General features: G+C 39.9%; 1 protein-coding gene across 4 annotated transcripts in view; it reads left to right on the top strand.

Moving 5' to 3' along the window:
• Nucleotides 1–9,835, top strand: part of XPNPEP3 (X-prolyl aminopeptidase 3) — a 70,578-nt gene extending 60,743 nt beyond the window's left edge. For 3 of the 4 annotated variants that reach the window (XM_063076300.1, XM_063076298.1, XM_063076302.1), the window contains one exon: nucleotides 266–4,373. In XM_063076300.1, the coding sequence (XP_062932370.1) occupies nucleotides 266–432 (167 nt within the window). In that variant the 3' untranslated portion in view covers nucleotides 433–4,373. Of the gene's footprint in view, nucleotides 1–265; nucleotides 4,374–9,619 lie in introns of those variants that run through there. The other variant, XM_063076299.1, reaches the window with a different exon arrangement.
• Nucleotides 9,836–23,505: the final 13,670 nt, after the last annotated feature.

Here is a 23,505-nt window from a genome sequence, read left to right as displayed (position 1 = left end):
ACATTATCATAGTTGTATGGAGCCTGTACACTAATATATAAAATAACTATAATATTAATTCTAGTAATGATAGCCAACATATACTGATCATTATGTACCTGGCACTTTTACATGTATTACCTCGATCCTCACAACCCTACTGCGTAGGTACTGTTAAGATCCAGTATTATAGAAGGAATTGTAACACAGAGAGGTTAACTTACTTGCCCCAAATCACCCAGTTACTGTCATTGATGAACAACACATTCTTCTTTCTCTTTCTCAGGCATTTATATTCCAGAGGATGACAGAGATGCCCCAGAGAAGTTTCGGGGCCTTGGTGTACGAATTGAAGATGATGTAGTGGTGACTCAGGACTCACCTCTCATCCTGTCTGCAGATTGTCCCAAAGAGATGAGTGACATCGAACAGATATGCAGCAGGGCTTCTTGACTTTCACTTCAGCCAACATGCGTCTCAGGTTCAAGACTGCACCCCTGCACATGTGCTTTCTGAGTGTCTCTGCGTGTACATTTATACCTTCATTCCATTTGGGAATGCAGCAGCTGTATAATTGTGTGTTTTTGGTTTTTTGTTTTAAGTATATAGAAATCTGGAAAAATGCATTTTTGAACAGTATGTTACTGCAGCTTTAGTAACATTAATTCTGTAGAATTAATGACCTGAGCAGATTTAATTTTTAAGCATAAGGAAAGGTCTTGGTTACATATGTGTATGCATTCCAATTAATACATTTAAACATATAGAAAATCCTCTTCTTTTTCTCTTCAGTCCCTTCTCTTTCTGTACTTTTGCTGAGATCCACCTAATATCATCAGATGTTTGTGTTATGCCTATATTTTGAGGTAATAACCAAGGTCTCTGCTTATGCTAAAAGCCACCTGTCAGTGATTGTGAGTGGCCAATACATACCTTCCATAACTCCTCCCTGCCTGTTCAGATCCTGTGTGTCTACTGGAGCTACATGAGCCCTCAGGGGCACTGGTGTCCTGAAGTATTACCATTCAACCACAGTCCAGATTCCAGCAATACTCATTATTGAACCAAACAGTTTTGAGTCTTTCTTGCTGTTTGGTTGCCGGGGGCCTGGAAAGTGTTTAGATTCTTAATAAGGAAATGGAAGAGAAAGAAAACTATATATGTGTCTACTACAAATCAAGACCTCCAGCCATCTGGTCTCTTCAATTTAAAGATGATTCCTTTCCCAGATAGCCATATAGGTTCGTAATACTGACCCTCATAGGTCACCCTTGTGCATTGTCTGCATTGTCCAATAGCATATTCTCTACTTAAAGTCAGTAGTGGGACCCAGTTTTCAGAGAAATACCTCTGTTACCATCCTGTGATTTCCTCTAGTGCTGACTAAAAACAAAATATAGGATCCACCAAGTACTTGTAAACATCCTATGGTCCTTATCTTTCTCTTATGCTAGCACTGAAAGGACAGTGTTAAAGAGTCACATTTCTCTAAACACAGCATTGGATGCAATTGTACAACTCATTTTGCAAGGTGAGCAGGTCTACATTACTGCAGAGGGTTTATTCAGGAGCTTCTGTGATAGAGAAGCTTTTTAAAGACCAGTGTGTTCACCTCCTTTAAACCTGGATATGGACCTAAAATGTACAAATGCTGGTTGTTAGAGCACAAATTCAAGGTTTTTTTTGTTTGTTTGTTTGTTTTGACTGGTAATGGGATCGCAACCCTCGGCACAGTGTGGTCTGTACCACGCTCAGCCAGTGAGTGCACCGACCATCCCTACATAGGATCCGAACCCGTGGCCTCGGCGCCACCAGCACCACACTCTCCCGAGTGAGCCACGGGGCCGGTCCCAAGGTTTTTTTGAAAAAAATTTTGTACTAGAGAAACACAAGCTAGGGGATTAACAATCTCTGCAGTGCTAGAAGTTTTCCCATCTTATCAGGAAAACCCAAGGTACATATCTAAAAGCAGACAGGCAGTGTGACTTCATCAGGAGACAAAGATAATGGTACAACCAAAGTGATAGAAATCGTATCCTGAGAGTGCTCATCCAGGAATGCTTGGCTTTGCTAACCTTATTTAAGCAGCTGTGGGAATGAAAGCAGCACAGCTGGAACCTTCATTCCCCATGCCTTCCCTCCCACCTCCCTTTAACTTCTCAGTTGTTCACTACTTTCTAAAAGAAGACTAGGGAAATTAATCCACAACTCTAGCTTGTCACTTCCTGGGCCTCTGTGTCCCCAACAACACTTTCCTTGGATTAGATTTCCTTTGTTCATTTATAATCCTGGAATAAGAAATTTCCTTTTCTTCCTATAAGTCATTTTGTGTGATCTTCAACTTTGTAGCTAAAAGCCAAGGTGGCTTTTTTGTATAGCAGCATACTTGGACAAGAAACAGACTTCCGATTAGATTCTAGTCAAGTTCTACAGATGTTACTCTTAGTTAGAATGGCTGTTGGGGAATTCTTCTGGTGACTTTTAGTCCCTGACCCAGGTATATTGTCCTTTGAGTCCCAGATTCACCATACCAGCTAAGCATTTGAATCAGACTATTAGAACCACCAAGATAACGTAACATAATGAACATCTCATAGCAATGTTTTAGACTGTCTGATATATTCAGGATTTGTTGAGCAGATAATTATGCACAGTGCAGTGATCTCATTCATTCTTAGCCATGCCAAAGACACCCCACATTTCCCTTTAGTTCTAAGAATAATAAATACTTCATATATATATACACCAGGCTCTCCTACTGAAAACCTTAATTTTATTTTATTTTTAATTTTTTAAAAGATGACCGGTAAGGAGATCTTAACCCTTAACTTGGTGTTCTCAGCACCACGCTCTCCCAAGTGAGCCAACCGGCCATCCGTATATAGGGATCCGAACCCGTGGCCTTGGTGTTATCAGCATCACACTCTCCCGAGTGAGCCACGGGACGGCCCTGAAAACCTTAATTTAAAAAAAGATTCATCAAATGTTACCACTGGAATTTTTCTCCCTGAATTGAAAAGATATGGTTAGATCATTAATGATATCATCTAAACGAAGGAAGCATATCCAAATAGCCTATGTCACGTGCTTTCATGTATTTGTTTCAGGAATTGCTATTTTTCCCCATAATTAGGAAACTGGGACTTTGTTTTTTATCCAAAACACAACAATAGAAATACTGGAGTAAGAACTCTCCTCATAATTATAGTATCCAAGGTAGGAATGTGCTTCTGATAGTGACTTAAAGTACTCTGTGTGCATCTTCTTTCAAAACACTGTTTTTTTCCTCATTAATTTTTGTAACGTCAGAAAGGAAAAACCCTCACCATAGAAATTCTATCTTAATTGAGATTAAAATCCGTAAAATAAATTATATCTCCAGATAGACATTGAAAGTCATTAAGACAGAAAAATTCAGCTTTGTTATATTTTTTCCAAACATCCATAACCCACATCCTCAGGCTGGCCAGTTAGCTCAGTTGGTTAGAGCACAGTGTTATAACACCAAGGTCAATGGTTCGGATTCCCTGTACTGGCCAGCTGCCACAAAAAAGTGAAACAAATATAACCCACACCCTGTTCAGCTTTGTTAATAATACAAAGATTGTAGATACTCTCCCCTCTCCTGTGCCCATGTCGGAGATCTGGAATAAAGCAGGGTGAGCTATTCTACCAGTCCAGCTGTGACCTCAGAATCCTTTGTAGAAGTGTTTCCAGTAACTACTGCTAGTAAAACAGTTGGAATTTGAGTTAGAACCTTTCTGCCATCCCTCAACTAGTATATGACAGATGATAATGTAACTTATTTGTGTGTGTGTATGTATGTTAGAAACTAAGGGCCCACAAAATGGTGGTGGCATAGAGAACCCTGCTGAGTAGGGGTTTTTAGGTATAATATTTTTTAGTTTCCTGAAATGGGATCTATAGCTCAAGACTTAAGCTGGTAGGGTAAGTTTTAAGCCTGAGGAAATATGCTTTAAGCTGGAGTGTTCTTAATGTCTTGGAGTAGTGAGAAGATGAATGCATCATTAAACCCTAACATTAGAGCACAATTCCATCATCGCAAACCACATGGGTTCTCCTGGTTGCTCTTAGCTCTGCCTTTGTGTCACTCACTGAGGAACTTTGGGTGAATATCAGTATTGTTCAGATCAGGGGTCCCCACTGGAATCAAGGCCTTTGGGGTATGCTCCACGAGGATCTGAGAAAACTGTAATCTTTGTTAGCATTTCTTAATGCTCTGTATGACTTGTGCAATTATATAAGTTCGGTTTGGACAAACTGTTACTTTTTAAGGCACTGTTCACTAAAAATAGATATGCCGTTCCCCAACAAGGGAAAAACATTTGTTACTATCATTTTTAAAATAAACTGTAAAGCATTATAGACCTGTATGGGATATGTGTGTTATTTTAGAATCTAGAGTTTACTGATTTAAATGTGAGAACATTTTGTTTTACAAAATATTTTAAAAGTATTCATTAAGTGCTGTCACACAATCGTGATAGCAAACTTGAAATGATCTTACCAGTCATAGAGGGAAAAACAATGGATTTGATCCAGCCTATTAAAAGGTTGACTCTGCACAAAACTAACCCGTAAGTCTCCAAATAACCCCTATAAGCACTTAAGACTAAACTATAGCCATGAGCATTTTGTGAAGGATGGATTTTCAGGGGAAGTAGGATCAGTCTGCAATATTGTGAACTTTCTCAGTGAGCCATAGAACACATCATAAGTGTAGCCATCACCCCCATTGGGAATCATCTTTAAAATCTGAGGCTCTCTGTGTGGTGTGCTTTCCAATATTTTTCACATCCTGGCACACATAAAAAGATGCTCTTTGTACAGCACAATGGGTTAAACTTGAGGGGACTTAGGGGTGTGACTCGGAGAAAAAATACATTACATATCTTTTATATAATTATGATTTTTTTAAATGTACGAAGTTTTACAGAAATTTTTAAATTTGTATTAGACTTCTGAAAATCAATTTTTTTTTGTTTTGTTTTTTGGTGGCTGGCCAGTATGGGGATCCGAACTCTTGACCTTGGTGTTATAACGCCATGCTGTAACCAACTGAGCTATCTGGCCACCTCCTGAAAAATAATTTTCAAAATGTTAATGAAAGATTTGAGCTTACTTCTGGGAACATGGCTTTTCTGCTATCAGGCTGAAACACCTACACACAATCCCTAACTCAGATTTTTTAGTGGTAATGTCTTCAGATTTTCTTTTGGCATCTAGCTGGTTCAGGGATCCAAAACCTTGACTTTGGTGTTGTCAGCACCACACTCAAATCAATCGAACTAACCAGACAGCCCTGTCATCAGATTCTTTATAATCACCATCTACAAGAAATTTCTTTCCACAAGCAGGTTTTAAAAAATTTAAAACCATTTTTGTCATTTAAAAATTTACCATTGAGGGCCGACCCCATGGCGCACTCGGGAGAGTGCGGGGCTCCTGCCGCGGGTTCGGATCCTATATAGGGATGGCCGGTGTGCTCACTGGCTGAGCGCGGTGCGGCCGGTCACAAAAAAAATACAAAAAAAAAAAATTTACCATTGAACTAATGAAGTGGACAAAATGGGGCCTATCCACAGAATGAAATTATTAGCATGAATAAGTCTTGAAAACATGTTAAGTGAAAGAAGTCAGATACAAAAGGCCATATGTTGTATAATTAAATTTATATGAAATGTCTAAAGTAGGCAAATCCATAGAAACCGAAAGTAGATTAATGATTGCAAGAGGCTTGAGAGTAGGGGGAAGTGGAGAGGGACCACTGAGAGATACAGTGTTTCTTTTTTAGATGATGAAAATGTGGAATTAGATAGTGCTAATAGTTACACAACTTTGAATACACTAAAAAACAATGGATCATACTCTTTATGTAAATTAAATCTTGTGACTTCCTTTTATGAACAAATGTGAGAAATTGTTTAATGTGAATGGATTTCTAATCAAATATCAGAAATCCATTCACAATGGATTTCTTTTATATCAAATATTTCAAAACAATGAAGCTATAATTCGCAGAACGTACATGTATTGTTAGAAGAGTCTCCCTGCTCATAGTTTGTATTCCACCAACAGTGCACTTCATCCGCGAAGGTCAGAGGTACCCAGTGTATATAAAGCAGAGATCTGGGCTGTACGGAGCTGTACCTGCAAGGAGCCCTGGCCCAGTCTTCAGCCCCCATGACACCCATGGCTAGCATCTGTTACTGCGTATCTGAAACACCAACTGCTCTGTCAGCTTCACCGCTCCTGAAGTAGGTGACCGTGCAGCCTTATAACACCGTGGTCACAGGTTCAAATCCCCCTACCAGCCAACTGCCCAAGAACATATATATATATATATGACCACATAGCAGCGCATCTCTTTGGCCATCTTTCAGTGAAGCCAGGGCTCCTGGTGACAGGTGACATGAGGGGGCTCTGGCTGCTCCAAGCTCCATCCATCTTGCTGTCCTGAGGACGGGATCAGTGGCTCCCAGCACACTGATTTCAAGTCACACTACTCAGGGGCATCTAAATCAGGGTCATAAAATCTAGAATTGTACTGATGAGAGCTTACCTTGGACGTAAACATTTGTGATTGTAAATATTGATCCAGATTTCCACCAGTTTTTAAACCCCAGTGGTTCTAGATAGTTGCCTCTGAATACTATCTTTTCCTAGGAAACAAAATTGAGACTGAGAAGCATACAAAGATATAACAAAAATTTTATGAAAATATTTATCTTGAAAGATGTTATTAAGTATTTCGTTGCTTGATTTTTGGTTGTATTTCTCTTAATGTTACATCAATTAAATTCTAATAAACTTAGCCAGCTTCTGCACTGATTATCATCTGGGTAGTGGACTATACATTATACTTGAGTGATTCTTCCTTACAATATGTATCAATATACATTGTAAATTATATTTGACATTGTGTAAAGTAGTTACAGCAGGAATAGAGTCCACTTGCAGAAGCCTGTAAGAGTCTGCTCTTGACAAAAATATTTATGATAGCATGGCAGTCCTCAAATATCAAACAGAATTACCATATGATCCAGCAATTCCATTCTGGGTATACACCCCAAAGAATTGGAAGGATGACTCAAACATATTTGTACACCAGTGTTCACTGCAGCATTATTCACAATAGCCAAAAGGTAGAAAAAATCCAAATATCCATTGATAGATGAATGGATAAACACAATGTGGTATATACATACAATGGAATATTATTCGACTTTAAAAATGAAAATCTTTGGGCCAGCCCGTGGCTCACTATGGAGAGTGTGGTGCTGATAACACCAAGGCCACGGGTTCAGATCCCTATATAGGGATGGCCGGTTAGTTCACTTGGGAGAGCGTGGTGCTGACAACACCAAGTCAAGGGTCAAGATCCCCTTACCGGTCATCTTTTTAAAAAACAAACAAAAAAATCTTTTCTTTTTGCGGTGGCAGTAGCTGGCCAGTACAGGGATCCAAACCCTGGACCTTGGTCTTATAACACAGTGCTCTAACCAACTGAGCTAACCAGCGAGCCCCTGAAAAGGAATGAAATTACAATACGTGCTACAACATGGATGAACCTTGAAGACATTATGTTAAGTGAAATAAGCCAGATACAAAAGGACAAATATCGTATGATTCCACATTTATAAGGTGCCTAGAGTTGTCAAATTCATAGAGGCAGAAGCAGGGGCTGGCTGGTTAGCTCAGTTGGTTAGAGCACAGTGTTGATAACACCAAGGTCCAATGTTCAATCCCTGAACCAGCCAGCTGCAGCAATAAAAAAAGAAAGAAGAAAAGTAGTGATTACAGGGGCTGGGGAATGGGGATTTAGTGTTTAATGGGTGCAAAGTCTCAGTTTGGGAAGATGACAAAGTTCTGGAGAAGGATGGCAGTGATGGTTGCCCAACAATGTGAATGTGCTTAATGCCACTGAACTGCACACTTAAAAATGGTAAAATCTCTATATATCTTAGCACAATAAAAAATTTTAATGAAAGAACTATATGAGCACGTGGGCCAGAGGAAGAGGACTAAAGGCAGATTGAGGTTGACAGTATTTAAGTAACTAAAAGGAGAATGACTAAAAATGCTAAATCAGTATAACCAGAGTTTATAATCTCATGGTCCCTTGCAGTCATCAGGCTCTTTCTGGAGTATCACTCTTTGGAGTACCTATGAGGGGTCTTCAAAAAGTTCGTGGAAGGATCTCTATTATCCTTTCTTTTCTTTTCTTTTTTTTTTTTTTTTGTTGTTGTTCTTGTTTTTTGGTTTTTTTCTTTTTCTTTTTTCTTTTTCATGTTATTTTTTTTCCATTTTCCAAGAGCTTTTTGTTTTGTTTTGTTTTCTTTTCTTTTCTTTTAAAGATGACGGGTAAGGGGATCTTAACCCTTGACTTGATATTGTCAGCACCACGCTCTCCCAAGTGAGCCATGGGCCGGCCCTATATAGGATCCGAACCCGTGGCCTTGGTGTTATCAGCACCACACTCTCCCAAGTGAGCCACAGGCTGGCCCTTCCAAGAGCTTTTTGAAGTACCCTTGTATTTTTAAAAAGATGTGTGCCCAGGGGAAAGTTATCAAGAAATAGTGTCATAAGAAAAGCCTGAGGGCCGGCCCGTGGCTCACTCGGGAGAGTGTGTTGCTGATAACACCAAGGCCGCAGGTTCGGATCCTATATAGGGATGGCTGGTTAGCTCACTGGCTGAGCGTGGTGCTGACAACACCAAGTCAACGGTTAAGATCCCCTTACCGGTCATCTTTAAAAAAAAAAAAAAAGTAAAGAAAAGCCTGGAACAGTGGAGGAAGATAGTAGGAATACGTTGGCTGGCTCCAAAGATTTGAATGGCTGTCAGTGAAACGTTTCATCTTGTGCTGCTCCATTAGAAAGAACCAGAAGGGGTGGGTGCAAGCTAGCACTGTCACAGAATCAGAATTTCAGAGGTAAAAGGGATGTTGGTGACTCTGTCCATTCCCCTGACAGATGTATCTAAAGAGACAGAAGGACTTGCCTCAGGTCATGTGTGTGGTCAGTGTGGTCAGGTCTGCAAACAAGTTTCCTAGCTCCAAGATCAAGGTGCTTTGGCAACAGCATGCTGATTCCCACAGCCTATTCCAAACCATTTTCAGTACCATCACCTCAAATTTAGCTACAGGTGATCCCTCCGTTTTCAATGAAAGCATCAGAAGTGAACTCCCTCCTTTTCACCCCCTTAGAAGTCAAGGTGCCTGCTTCCTTCCGTCTCAGCCCTTGATTCTCTTCCGCCTGTGCCCTGACCCCTCACCTTCCACTTCCACCGTGACTCTACCTTCTCTAAAATTCCCCTCATCCTTTTCCCTAAAGACCATTTCCTCGGCCTACCGAAATGCACAGTGATGTATTCTCAAAATCTCCCTAAACTCTCTACTATTTTGTTACTGTCTTGTGTGGTCACGTTTCTTGAGTGGATCATTGGACTCACTTCTAAGCTAGTAACTACCCCTGTGGAACTAACCAGGATAACAAAAAGCGATCATTATTGTGGTACTTAACCTCTAACGTCTTGTATCAGTAGGAGTCCAGTCAGGAAAACAGAAGCCACTCTAAGTATTTAAAACAGAAAATGTCATATCAGGAATTGGTTTTGCAGGAGCTGAAAGAGAAGCCAAATGGGATGGGGAGGCATCCTAAATGTTAGCGAAAGCAGGAAGCCTCCAGCAGCAGGCTGTGTGACAAAGGAAGGAAGTGGACTTTCTCGAATCCTCGATCAGCTGCAGAAGTCAGGGCACAGAGGGCCCGCCTGCTGGCGGCGGCTGAAATCCCAGAAACGCGGCTGCTCCCCACATTTTCTGGTTTTATGACTGTACAGATAATAAAGTTATACTGTGTATAAAATCCTTTTGCAGCAAAATCCAGGAGTCTTTTCTTTTTAATGTGTAAGACCAAAGTATAAATCTGAAGATCTCCTGATAGAGAAGAAAATAACAAGGTTTGATACCATTCTAATTAAAATTTAACTTGCCAAAAGTAACAGGTTTTCCACCATTTTATTGTTTTACATCAAGTTGCTAATTGATGCAACACCTTGTCGAGGTAAACTTTTTAAAATTTGTATTATTTATTATTAGCTTATTCATTATTACAAATCGTGACTTTTCTCTGTGCCCTTTACCTGACCTATCACTCCCCAGCTCCCCATCTCTAGCATCCGTAGCTTTGTTCTCTCCTTCTGAAAGTTCAATGTATTGTGGTCTTTTCTTTCTTTCTTTCTTTCTTTCTTTCTTTCTTTCTTTCTTTCTTTCTTCCTTCCTTCCTTCCTTCCTTCCTTCCTTCCTTCCTTCCTTCCTTCCTTCCTTCCTTCCTTCCTTCCTTCCTTTCTTTCTCTTTCTTTCCTTCTTTCCTTTTTTCTTAGCACCCAGTTATGAGTGAGAACATGCGGTATTTCTCTCGTCTGGCTTATTTTACCTTAACATAATTTTCTCCAGACTCATCTGTGTTGCTGCAAATGGCAGAATCTCATCCTTTTTTATGGCAGAGTAGTATTCCATTGTGTAACATACCACAGTTTCTTTATCCAGTCATCCATCAATGGACACTTAGGTTGGTTCCATATTTTTGCTATTGTAAGTAGAGCTGCAATGAACATGGGAGCACAGGTATCCCTTAGACATGATGATTTCCATTCCATTGGATGTATACCCAGTAGTGGGATTGCTGGATTGTATGGCAGTTCTATCTGTAGTTGTTTACGGAACCTCCATACTGTTTTCCATAAAGGCTGTGCTGATTTACAGTCCCGCCAACAGTGTAGAAGTCTTCCTCTTTCCCGGCATCCTCACCAGCATTTGTTCTCTGTTTTTTTGTCTGTCATTTGTATGTCTTCTGAAGGTAAACTTTCAAAAGGTCACACTAAACAACAAAATAAGTTCTTGATTGAGTTCCTTCTCCAGTTTTTTTCCTGCTTTTTGTTCTGGGACCATTTAGAATTTATCTTAGATCTTATTCAGGTCCTGGACAACCAATTTGATCATATTCACCTAAATCATTTGTGGACAACCGAAAAAGTCCCAAAAAACTAATACACAGCCAGCCAAAAGGCATCTTCAGAGTGACTTCAGTTACTTATATTTAAAAATGTGCATGGAGAAGATTAGTGAGAGTTAGTGACATAAATCTTAGCCTCAAAAATTTCACAACACACATAAGCATAACATAACTACAAAATGCAATAATTTATACCAAAATGTATCTTTTTTTTTTTTTTTAAAGATGACCGGTAAGGGGATCTTAACCCTTGACTTGGTGTTGTCAGCACCACGCTCAGCCAGTGAGCGAACCGGCCATCCGTATATGGGATCCGAACCTGGGGCCTTGGTGTTATCAGCACCGCACTCTCCCGAGTGAGCCACGGGCCGGCCCCCAAAATGTATCTTAAATAAACACGCCAATGTAAATGGGAATAACATAGAAAGGGCCAACATAGACCCCAATAGATTTTTTTTTTTTAATATTAAATGTGGCTTCGTATTCTCTACAAACAACTGGCAGAAGAGAGGGAGTGCAGATGTGTGCTGCTGGGCAACAGGAAGAAGCCTACCTGTAATTAAAATGTGGCTGTGGGTGAAAGACTAGCTCAGGACTGATGGCGAGCTGACACATGACAGGGCCCACACTCAGCATCAGTCACTCAGCTTGCACTGAGCTGTGACCGTGCTGCATGCTAGGGGTACAAAGGTGAAGAGGAAACACACAGTCCCTGCCCTCAAAGAGCTCTTACTCTGCTTGTCAATAATTACAATGCAATATCATGTCATCATAGAGGAATATACAAGTCACAGTGAGTGTCCAAAGGAGGGAAGAGATGAACTGCATTGCAGGAGGGAGTTGCAACCACTTGTCAGAGAAGATACCCCAGGAGTTTTTCAGTAGAACTGCCACATTTGTACAGCACTTTCACATACATTATTATCTCATTTATGCTTATGATGACCTCATGGGGCACATCATACCCTCATTTTACAGATGAGGGAAATAAGCTCACAGAAGATGTGACTTCATATGGTAAGTACAAGATCTGGACAGAATTCAGTTCTTCAGACTCAGAACTATGATCTGTTGTGCTAACTCTTACTGAGCGCTCAGTATGTGTGAGGTACTGGGTGGAGCATTTAATCTTTGCAGCAACTATTCTTAACCTCCCTCATTTTATAAATGAGAAAACCAAGACATACAGAAGTTGAAGTAACTTGCCCAAGTCAGGGTTGAATCCAGCCATGACTCAGACCCTGAACCCTTGACAACCCTCCTATGCTATGCTGCCTCCCATTCTTGTGCAAGTATGTAAATTTTCAATTATCCAAATTGGCAAGATGCAGTTGGAAAGGTTTTGGTGTCACCTACTCCTCAGAATCTCTCCTTAGCCATTAACCAACTCTCTGATCTTAAGACAGGTTATCTAACAGCTCACCTTCACTTTCTTCGTATATAGGATAGGAATTGTATATATCTGGCTACCATGGTTATTTTCGCTCACAGCATCCCCATTTACTTCTTTTATGTTGCATTTAACCCAATTTGTAATTATTGTTGTCTGCCTCTATGTGTAGAATATAAGCTACATGAGGGCTAGGACTACCTACGACATTTGTCTTGGGCACCAGCGTATCCCCAACACATAGCACAGAGCCTGGCACGCGGTGGATGCTTCATAAGTATTTGTTCAATAAATAACTCATCCTAGAGGAAGAAAAAAGAGACTTGTCTCCCTCTCCCTGCTTCACTTTATGAGTCTATGACTTCCCTGGAAGGATTCCATAGAAGTAACCACGACCCTCTCCTGTCAAGGTAGATGAGATGGTGATTGGCAGCCCAACCAGAATCACAAGCAGAGCCAACACCACAGGGTGGGACCTGTACAGTCGTACAGGGCCTTGCACTCAGAGGTGATTTCATGCTCTGCTGTCAATATCTTGAAATTCTTAATCATTTCTGAACAAAGGGCCCTGCAAATTATGTAGCTGGTCCTTATCACATGGAATGGGTGGTGAAGGAGGAGAAAGGGGAACAGGACACAATGTTTCTGCCAAAATGAGATAGGGGGTCTGTACCTTTAAATGGTGCCTAACACTATCTTTTAATTAAGCTTATTTTTTTGAGATAATTGTAGATTATACACACAATTGTAAGAAATAATACAAAGAGATCCTGTGTGCCCTTTGTCCAGTTTTCTCCAATGCTAACATCTTGCAAAACTGTATTACAATATTGCAACCAGGATATTGATATAAATATTGTCAAGATACTGAACATCTGCACCAAGGCAAGGATCCCTCACGTTGCCCTATTTTATAGATACATCCACTTCCCTCCCACCTCCATCCCCACCTTAACTCCTCGCAAGCGCTAATCTGTTCTCCATTTCTGTAACTTTGTCATTTCAAGAATGTTAAATAAATAGAATCACACAGTACATAACCTTGTGGAATTGGCTTTTTTCATTAAGCATAATTCCCTGGGGATTCATCCAGATGGTTGCATAATAATTCACTGCTTCTTATGGCTGACAGGGTATGGTTGTACCACAGTTTAGCCATTCACCCTTTGAAGGATATCTGTTTTTTTCCAGTTTCTGGTAATTATGAATAAAGCTGCTATAAATATTCATGTATGAGTTTTTATGTGAATAGAAGTCTTCATTTCTCTGGAATAAATGCCAGGATTGCAATAGCTGAGTTGTATGATAGTTGCATGTTTACTTTTTAAAGACACCACCGAACTGTTTTCCAGCATGGCTGTGCCATTTTGCATTCCCACCTGCAATGTATGAACGATCCAGCTTCTCTGCATTCTTGCCAGCATTTGGCGTTGTCACAGTTTTTTATTTTAGCCATTCTGATAGGTGCGTAGTAACACCTCGTTTCAGTTTGCATTTCCCTAATTGAACACTTCTTCATTTGCTTTTTCACCATCTTGTATATTTTCTTCAATGAAATATCTTTTTTTTTTTTTTTTTAAAGATGACCGGTAAGGGGATCTTAACCCTTGACTTGGTGTTGTCAGCACCACGCTCACCCAGTGAGCTAACCGGCCATCCCTATATGGGATCCGAACCCGTGGCCTTGGTGTTATCAGCACCGCACTCTCCCGAGTGAGCCACAAGCCGGCCCCAATGAAATATCTCTTCATGCCTTTTGCCTGTTTTTTAATTGCATTGTTTTTTGACTGTTGAGTTTTAAGGGTTCTTTCTCTATATATTAAAATTATTAGTGCTTTGTCAGATATGTGGTTTGCAAATACTTTCTCCCACCCGGTAGCTGTCTGTTCATCCTCTTAACAGGGCCTTTCACAGAGCAAAAGTTTTTAACTCTGATGAAGCCCAATTTATCAATCATTCTTTTTATGGATCATGCCTTTGGTGTCAAGTCTAAGAACTCTGGCTCTAGATCTTGCATATTTTCTCCTATGTTTTATTCTAAAAGTTTTGTAGTTTTATGTTTTACATTTAAGTTCATAATACAAGTTGAGTTAATTTTGTATAAGGTGTGAGACATAGGTCTAGGGTTTTTTGTCTTGTTTTGTTTCATTGTTTACCTATGGATGTCCAATGGCTCCAGTGCGATTTGTTAAAAATGCTCTCTTTCCTCCACAGAATTACTTTTGCACTTTTGTCAAACTTCAGTCGTGCATGTTTGAATAGGTCTTTCTCTGGGTTCTCTGTTCTGTTCCACTGATCTATGTGTCTTTCCTCCACCAGCATCAGACAGTCTTAATTACTGTAGCTTAATTACTGTAGAATAAGTCTTGAAAGCAAATAAAGGGATTATTCCCACTGTAGTCTTCCATTTCAAAATTGTTGTAGCTATTCTAGTGCCTTTTCCTTTCCATATAAATTTCAGAAAAAGTTTGTCTATGACCACAAAAACTTACTTTGATTTTGATAGGAATTGTGTTAAACTGTATTATCAATTTGGTAAAAATTGATATCTTTAGTATGTTGAATCTTTCAATCCATGGATCAGTTTTCTTGTTTTCTTGTTTTCTTTCTGTTTAGAGAACTTCCTTTAGCCATTTAGGTGGTAGGTCTGCTGCTGACAAATTCCCCTAGTTTTCCTTCATCTGAGAATGTTTGGATTCTCCCCTTCATTTCTGAAGGACATTTTCACTGGGTATAGAATTATGGGTCAGCAAGTTTTCTTGTCTGTTTTCTGCATTGAAAAATATTTCGCCACTTCTTTCTTGCCTCCATGGTTTCTGATGAGAAATCCACACCATTCAAATGATTTTTCCTCTACAGGTAAGGTGTGTTTTTTCTCTGGCTTCTTTCAAAATTTTTCCTGTCTTTAGTTTTCAGAAGTTTAATTGTGATGCATAATCTTGGCATGAATTTCTTTGACTTTATTCTCTTTAGGGTTTGCTCAGCTTCTTGAATCTATAAGTTTATATTTCTTGCCAAGTTTGGGAAGTATTCAAACATTATTTCATCAATTACCTTTTTAGCCTGTCCCTCTGTGTCCTCTTCCTCTGGAACTCTATGACACAAATATTAGATCTCTGGAAATAGCCTCTGAGGCCCCCAAGGCTCTGTTTTGTTTTGTGTTCAGTCTATTTTCTCTCTCCTGTTCTGTTTGGGTGATTTCTATTGTTTTATCTTCTAGTTCAGTGTATTTTTTCCCCCGTCACTTTTGTTCTTCTGCTGATCCCATCCACTAAGATTTTCTAATTCAGTTATTGCATTTTTCAGTTCTAAAACTTCCACTCTGTTCTTCTTTACATCTTTGATTTCTTTGCTGAGGTTTTCTACTTCTTTTAGTATTGAACACTTCGTGAATTTGCAAGGCCTCCTTGCACACAAACCATGCAATCTTGTCTATATCATTCCAGTGTTAGTGTATGTGCTACCAAAGCAAGCATTCTGCTTTTTCATGTGTTTCAAGCATGTGCATAATTGCTCATTGAAACACTTTTAAAATCATGGTGGTTTTACATCTTTGTTAGATAATTCTAACATCGTTGTCATCTCAGTGTTAGAATCTATTGATAGTCTTTTTTCATTCAGTTTGAAATCTCACAGTGGTTGGTAAATTGAATAATTTTCAATTGACATTGGACATCTTATATTATGTTATGAGACTCAGGGTCTTATTTAAACTTTCTGTTTTAATTGGCTTTCTTTAACACCGCCCTAGCAGGGAGGGGAAGGGGCACCTCGTTACTGCTGGTGGGGACGAAGTCCAGGCTCCCTATTTGTCCCCACTTACACCACGGGTAAGAAAGCTCATTATCAGCTGAAGGGATGAAAGTTCCTGCTCTAATTAGCCTTCTCCTGAACCACCGTGGCACAGGTGTTGGGGACCTGATGACAGACTTGCCAGCTGTAGAGAGTAGGCCCCCCACTCAACCTTTGCTGGAATGGACGGGGCCACGTTTTTTTTCCCTGTATTGTTTGGGTGGAGTAGAGCAGTTATTGTCTGAAATTTTTTGCCTTTCAGAGCTGCCGTTTCCTGGTTCTTTGGCTAGGGAGAACAGGCTTTTGTTGGGGCTTTTTAAATTTTTCAATTTTGCTGAGATGTTGGGGCTTTTTTGTCTGTGCCCATTGGCATTTCCGGGTTCTTCAGCTTTTTCCAGCTTCTTCTCCTTTGTATGTCTGAGATATACAAGATACAAGGAAAACTCGGGAAACTCAGCACTGCATCATTACTCAGTCTCGAGGTATCTAGCTGGTCTGCCTTTTTCTCTCCATCATTCAGTCTTCTTACTCTTTCAGATGTGTTTTGTCTGGAAATTTTGGTTGCATTTAGCAAGAAGAGTAAGGAAAACCAACTCTACCCATCTTCCTGGAAGTGGAAGTCCTGCCTAGTGCTTTTTAACAGTCATATTTAATCATGGCGATTTACCTGGTGGAAATCCTCCAATGGCATCCCATTAGTAAGGATAAAGACCAAAATCCTTTCAATGGCTTTATCAAAAGGTCGTGCATGGACTGGCCCTTACCATGGCAGGGTACTACCATGGTGGTGGTAAATGTTTAACAATTGACTCAGGGAAAAGAGAGAAGCCTGATTTGCAGTGTTTACCAATTTCCATGGTGTAAATCCTACTGTCATGGCCAATTTCAAGCTACCGAGATGATGTTGCTAAATACGGAATTGGGAAGAAATGCTCACAACTGACTCTTAAATGTCATTGCAGACTCATTTTATATCACTCTCTCTCTCTTTGTACTCCGGCCATTCCAGATGGATTAGTTACCATCCTGGCTTGAGGACAGAAAGAAAGCCAGATGTTTATAAAAGTTAGGCCTTCAGGTCAAGCAGGCACAGAAAATGCTTTCTTTGCCATATTCCTTATAGGAAGGATCCACCCTGAAATAAGTAATCCAATTAAGAAATAAATTAAGTTAGGGCTGGCCAGTTAGCTCAGTTGGTTATAGTATGGCCTTATAAGACCAAGGTCATGGGTTCAGATCCTGATGTTGTCCAGCTACCAAAAAAAAAAAAGAAGAAGAAGAAAAGAAATAGCTAAATTAAAAAGGCTGCCTATGGAACTAAGTTGGTCTCCAAAATACTAGTTTCTGACATTTAGCTGCCTATTTTGAAACTCTTTGTAAAAGAAAGTTACATCCATAAAAGAACTCTGCATTTTTAAAGGCATCTCCCTCTCTGTACCTAAACCACTAGAAACTTTTGTGGTGGGGAGACATTGACTTAAAGTTCACATGACAAGCCTTCCCTTTGTTTAAGTTGCTTTTTCAGACCATCTTGTCTTCTTTTTTTGGCAGCTAGCTGGTGCAAGGATCTGATTCCTTGACCTTGGTGTTGTAACACTGTGCCCTAACCAACTGAGCCACCCAGCCAGCCCTGGCTAACTTGTCTCAAGTGGGCCTTTATCTATGCCCTTCTTTGTTTGGGCAAATAATAGTGCTTAGTTCTAATTTCTGTAAATTGTCTACTTTGTTTCACCTGGAAGTTATCCATTTGGCAGTGAAAATTTAGTTTCCTGACTAGCAATTGCTTGGGGCAATGAGGTGGGTGATTTAAGGATTGATAGTCTAGAGGGGGGTAGAAACTATTTAAAAACTGGCAAATGAAGAATCTTAATGAAACCTATAATATCAGCTTCTGTCTGTGTGTCCATATGTCTATATGTCTATGTGCATTATGTGTATATGATACTTACCTACCAAAATATATGAAAGGTCTCTAATTAATTGGCTTAAGAAAAAAATAAGCATTTAAAATATTTTATCAAAAAAGGTTGAAGAACCTAACTCAAATGCCTTTTAGCTCACGTGACTTAAGTAAGTCTTAGGTAAATAAGACTAGTTTAATATTGTTGGGCTAATGAAAACAGATTTGTTTTCTGATCAGCAAAACACCCATGTATTTAACTTTAGGGTTCTTCCTTAGGTGGCAACTAAAGCCTAAAGCTCACATGCTGTAAAAAGGGTTAACAGGAAAATAACTTGGGATAATGGTTAGTTTTCTTCAGTATCTCATAGAATGTTCACGAACAGTTCAAACATGGTTGCTAAAAATAAGTAAATTAGGTATAAATATTTATAAATAGGGCTGGCCCGTGGCTCACTATGGAGAGTGTGGTGCTGATAACACCAAGGCCACGGGTTCGGATCCCTATATAGGAATGGCTGGTTAGCTCACTTAGGAGAGCGTGGTGCTGACAACACCAAGTCAAGGGTTAAGATCCCCTTACCGGTCATCTTTAAAAAAAAAACAAAAACATTATAAATAAACTTCGTATTTTTCGTTTTGGATTTTTTTGTGTCTGGCAGGTAAGGGGATCTGAACCCATGACTTTGGCGTTCTCAGTACCACACTCTCCCAAGTGAGCTAACCGGCCATCCTCTTCATAGTTTTAAAAAGTCTTTCTTGTAACTTGAAACTTTAAAATGAAGTCAAGTAATAGATACTCATTAAATGTCTGGGTCATTTCTAATTAAGTTAAAATACTAAAATATTAAGCATAAGTTTGGGGGGGTTTATTTATTTATTTTTGGAAGCTGGCCGGTCCAGGAATCTGAACCCTTGACTTTTTTTTTTTTTAAAGAAAATGTGATTTTATTAATGATTTTTTACATTCTAGGATGTTGCAGAGCAGTTAGGAGGGAGGGGAGAGGGAAAAGGGGAAGGAAATGGGATGGAAGAAGGAGGAAGGAAGAGGGGCTGGATTGAGGCCTGTGGCACCCCCCTCATTCCCACGGGGGAAACAGGTGGCTTCCAGCAGTAGCTTGGTCATTGCTTGGCTGGGTGCAGATGTCAGCGGGGTGTGGCAAAAACCCTTGCCGGCCTCCAGCCCAGCTCAGGGACCTGGGGTCCTTTTTGCTGCGGCCTGGTGATCGTCACTGGGCTGGTTGCACACGTTGGGGGTGTGTGGCCGAGGCCCTCAGGCCCCCACCCTTGGGACTTGTTGCGGGTGTCAGGAGTCATTGCTGAGGCCCCGGCCCTTCCCCCTTTCTGGCTTGGTAGCCCAGGGGACTTCTGGTCCTTCTAGGTGTTACAGGTGTTCTTTGGTGAAATGAGACCTTTACTAGACAATATCAAACTTTGTCTGTGGTTGTGGGTACTTCGTTTTTTCTTTCAGTTCTGTGTTGGATTATTTGCTGTTCCCACCACTTAAACTCTGCACTGGAACTAATCTGTTGTCCTTTGCTTACTTCTAAAGTGGGGGAACTTCCTATGGGACCAGTACTTGATCTGTATGGTTGAACTAAACTGCTGCTTTGCTGCTGATTCCCTAGGGAAGGCTTTTTGTGCACCTCAGGGTTTAATGGTTGACTTTATAGGTACTTCCCGGTCTACTGAAATCTGGTGCACCTGGGTTGTGTAGAAACTCTGGTCTGGGCCTGAGTCTTTTCATCAAACTGCACCCCATGCAATTCTATATTCCTGACCAGTCTCCTCTGAGTGGTCCTTCATGGATAGGGGTGCAGATCAGCTGTCCTTGCTGTGCCCCAGTGTTCTCCTGGTGGGCCCGTCTTCCCCACTGCCTGTGCTGCAAACACCTCCTGTGGGAGGGGCTGTGTGCTGGTCCCTTGCAATGACTCACTAGCCTCTGAGTGGCTCCTTTTTTTCAGTTGTTGTGTTCACTCCTATTTGGGTCCATGGGAACCCCCAGTAGCATCTCAGGGGTGGGGGGCACCGTGGATCAGAGCCACTCATCCTTTTTTTTTTTTTTTTTTTTTTTTAAAAGATGACTGGTAAGGGGATCCTAACCCTTGACTTGGTGTTGTGAGCACCACGCTCAGCCAGTGAGCGAACCGGCCATCCGCATACGGGATCCGAACCCGGGGCCTTGGTGTTCTCAGCACCGCACTCTCCCGAGTGAGCCACGGGCCAGCCCCGCCACTCATCCTTTATATTTAAGTTCATAACCCAGGATGGGTGCACATGCGCAATTACATCAGACAATAACCAAGGAACACCTGGGCGTACATTTGTATTTATTTAATTTAATTTTTTATTTTTATTTTTTTTAAAGATGACCAGTAAGGGGATCTTAACCCTTGACTTGGTGTTGTCAGCACCACGCTCTCCCAAGTGAGCCACGGGCTGGCCCTGCACATGCATATTTACATCAAATGCTTGGCAAGATCTGAACATTTGAGGGGCCCTGACCATTTTCCTATATTTTCCCAACAGTTATAAACTGGTTGATTTGTGGAAGAGAGTGACTCCAGGGACCATCTATTCTGCCATCTTGACCTTGACCAGAAGTCTCCCAAACCCTTGACTTAGGTATTAACTTTTTTTTTTTTTTTTTTTTTGAGGCTGCTCAGTACAGGGATCCCAATCCCTGACCTTGGTGTTATAACACCACGTTCTAACTAACCTTGGTTTTACCAGCACCATGCTCTCCCCAGTTAGCTAACCAGCCAGCCCCAAAGCATAAGTTTAAAGCTTATATACATTGACATCTTGTTTTAATATGGTATAGAAAAGTTATACATATTTGGGTCTGTTAGCAAACAAAATAATCTATAAGGAAGTACATGTATGAAATGTAAATTTATGAAATGCTGGTATGTGACAAAAAGTTCAATATGAACTACTGCCCAGGTTTTTGCAAATTTAAGGTTACTGAAAGTTAAAATTTTGAATTAATATATGTGATTAGAACTACTAGAAATAAGAAAACAATTCTATATGCAAAGTGAACAAGGAAAGTAACATGTTTTCAGTAAGAAATTGAAAAGGACAAGAGAATATATTTTTTGTTAAAAAGGACCAATTTTGTCTAATTCAGAGGTTATTTAAAGATTTTTTTCAAAATTTGGATTTAAGAAGGAAATAGAAACAAGGTAGGAAGGAACAAGTAAATAGATGAAAAGTTATAAGTATGAGGATGTATTTTTGGTAAAGAAAGTTGAAAGGAGAGTAATTTTTTCTTTTGCATAAGAGATAACTTTGTGTAGTCAAAATGATAAGAGAAAGTAAATCTTTGTTCTAAAGTAGAATGTGAAAGGAATTCCTTGTGAAAGGAATTTTATGGGTGACCAAGTTGGCTAAAATTAGAAGGGAATTATTTAAGTTTTTCTAGAAATTGAGCATTAACATCAAAAGTACACTGATGCAAATCTAGAGCTTGCTCCCCTGTACTGGGTTTTCTCAAAGCACTGATCTGCTTTTAATAGAAAAATGTAAGAGGTTTTTCTTTATCTTTTAGGTAACTGGCCTAGGAAACAGATTTTGTGTTTTATCAAGACCATTTCTAGTACTTTGTGCCTTTGAAATCTTTTGTCACTTTGGTTTTATTTCACCATGATTTATAATTCTCTTTAATTAAGAATTTTAAACCTTTGTTATTTGACAAACTTCCCAAAATCAAATTCTAAATATTAAGTCTTTTTAACCTCAAACTAACTTGGAGGTGTTCCAAAGGGCCCTGGAACTTCTCAAAGGATTTATAAGAGAGAGATAATTAAAACCAATTGGGTGGCCAGTTAGATCAGTTGGCTAGAGCACAGTGTTATAACACCAAGGTCAAAGTTTTGGATCCCTATACCAGTCAGCCACCAAAAAAATAAAAGATAAAACCAACTGGGCCTGTCTGATAGGTTAAATTATATGGGAAGCATTGTCAAAATAATAAATGATCTTTGACCTTCTTTGAGTTATATGTATATGTTATTAATACGTATTCCAAAATCATATAAGGTTCCTAGAAATCTGATGTGTCTTGGTATAAATGCTATCAGTCATAATTCTGGTTATTTTAAATTGTTGGGGCCGGCCCGTGGCTCACTCGGGAGAGTGCGGTGCTGATAACACCAAGGCCACGGGTTCGGATCCCAAATAGGGATGGCCAGTTAGCTCACTGGGTGAGCGTGGTGCTGACAACACCAAGGGTTAAGATCCCCTTACCGGTCATCTTTAAAAAATAAATAAATAAGTAAATAAATAAATTGTTGTATGACACAGAAATAACCAAATTTTCTTGTCAGTGATGTATTAGTATGTTTTTGTTGCTTATAACAGAAATATCTGAAACTGGGTAATTTGTAAAGAAACAATATTTATTACCTATAGTTTTAGAGACTGGTAAGTCCAAAGTTCAGAGAACACATCTGGAGAGGGCCTTTGTTGGTGAGTGGTGACTCTTCACAGCAACGCAGGATGTCACGTGGCAAAATGGCGGGAGCAAGAGAGGGCTAAGCTTCTCAGTTGCTCTGCTTTTAAAGCCATCAGAACCAAGCCCATTACTCCATGAATGGCTCAATTCATTCACAAGGACATAGTCCTCACAATATAATCAATTATTATGATAGAATTTCCCACCCTCAACACTGTTACAGTAGGGATTAAGGTTCAGCAAGTTTGGGGGAACATTCAGTCCACAGCAGCTGCACAACTCTCATAAGATCTTTAACCATTGCCATGTTCAGTCTTGATGTCCACAGTTAATTGCTTTATGCTGATGCTCTCTGTGAAAGCACTTTGCAAGCAATTATAGTTTTATTTTATTATTATTTTTTTTAAAGATGACCGGTAAGGGGATCTTAACCCTTGACTTGGTGTTGTCAGCACCACGCTCAGCCAGTGAGCGAACCAGCCATCCGTATATGGGATCCGAACCCGGGGCCTTGGTGTTATCAGCACCGCACTCTCCCGAGTGAGCCACAGGCCGGCCCCAATTATAGTTTTAAAGCGTGTCTTCAAGGAAGTTCATGGAAAGAATGAAAAGAACTCTGACAAGGACAAGTTCCTAATAACTTCGAGTTCATACTGTTGGACTGAATTTCTGAAATTCTAATGAAGAAACTGATGGGTGTGTGAAATTGCTGACCAAGGTCAAACAGAGCGAGAATTAGTTACATGAGACTGAATAAACTGATAAAGACGAATTATAGGTTTCTACAGTTTATTTTGAAACATGACTGGTTCTTTTAAATGTTTTTGTTTTCCAGATTTAAGAAAACTTTTAAAAGATATCTACAGCTTATAGCAATTTGGTAAAGCATACTTTTGTAAACAGAAATTGAAACATGTGCTTTTCCTCTCTACCTGATCCCTCCAGAATTTG

The sequence above is a fragment of the Cynocephalus volans genome, chromosome 12 (assembly GCF_027409185.1).
Source record: "Cynocephalus volans isolate mCynVol1 chromosome 12, mCynVol1.pri, whole genome shotgun sequence".
Classification (NCBI taxonomy): Eukaryota; Metazoa; Chordata; class Mammalia; order Dermoptera; family Cynocephalidae; genus Cynocephalus; species Cynocephalus volans.
This window is presented reverse-complemented; position numbering and strand designations above follow the sequence as displayed.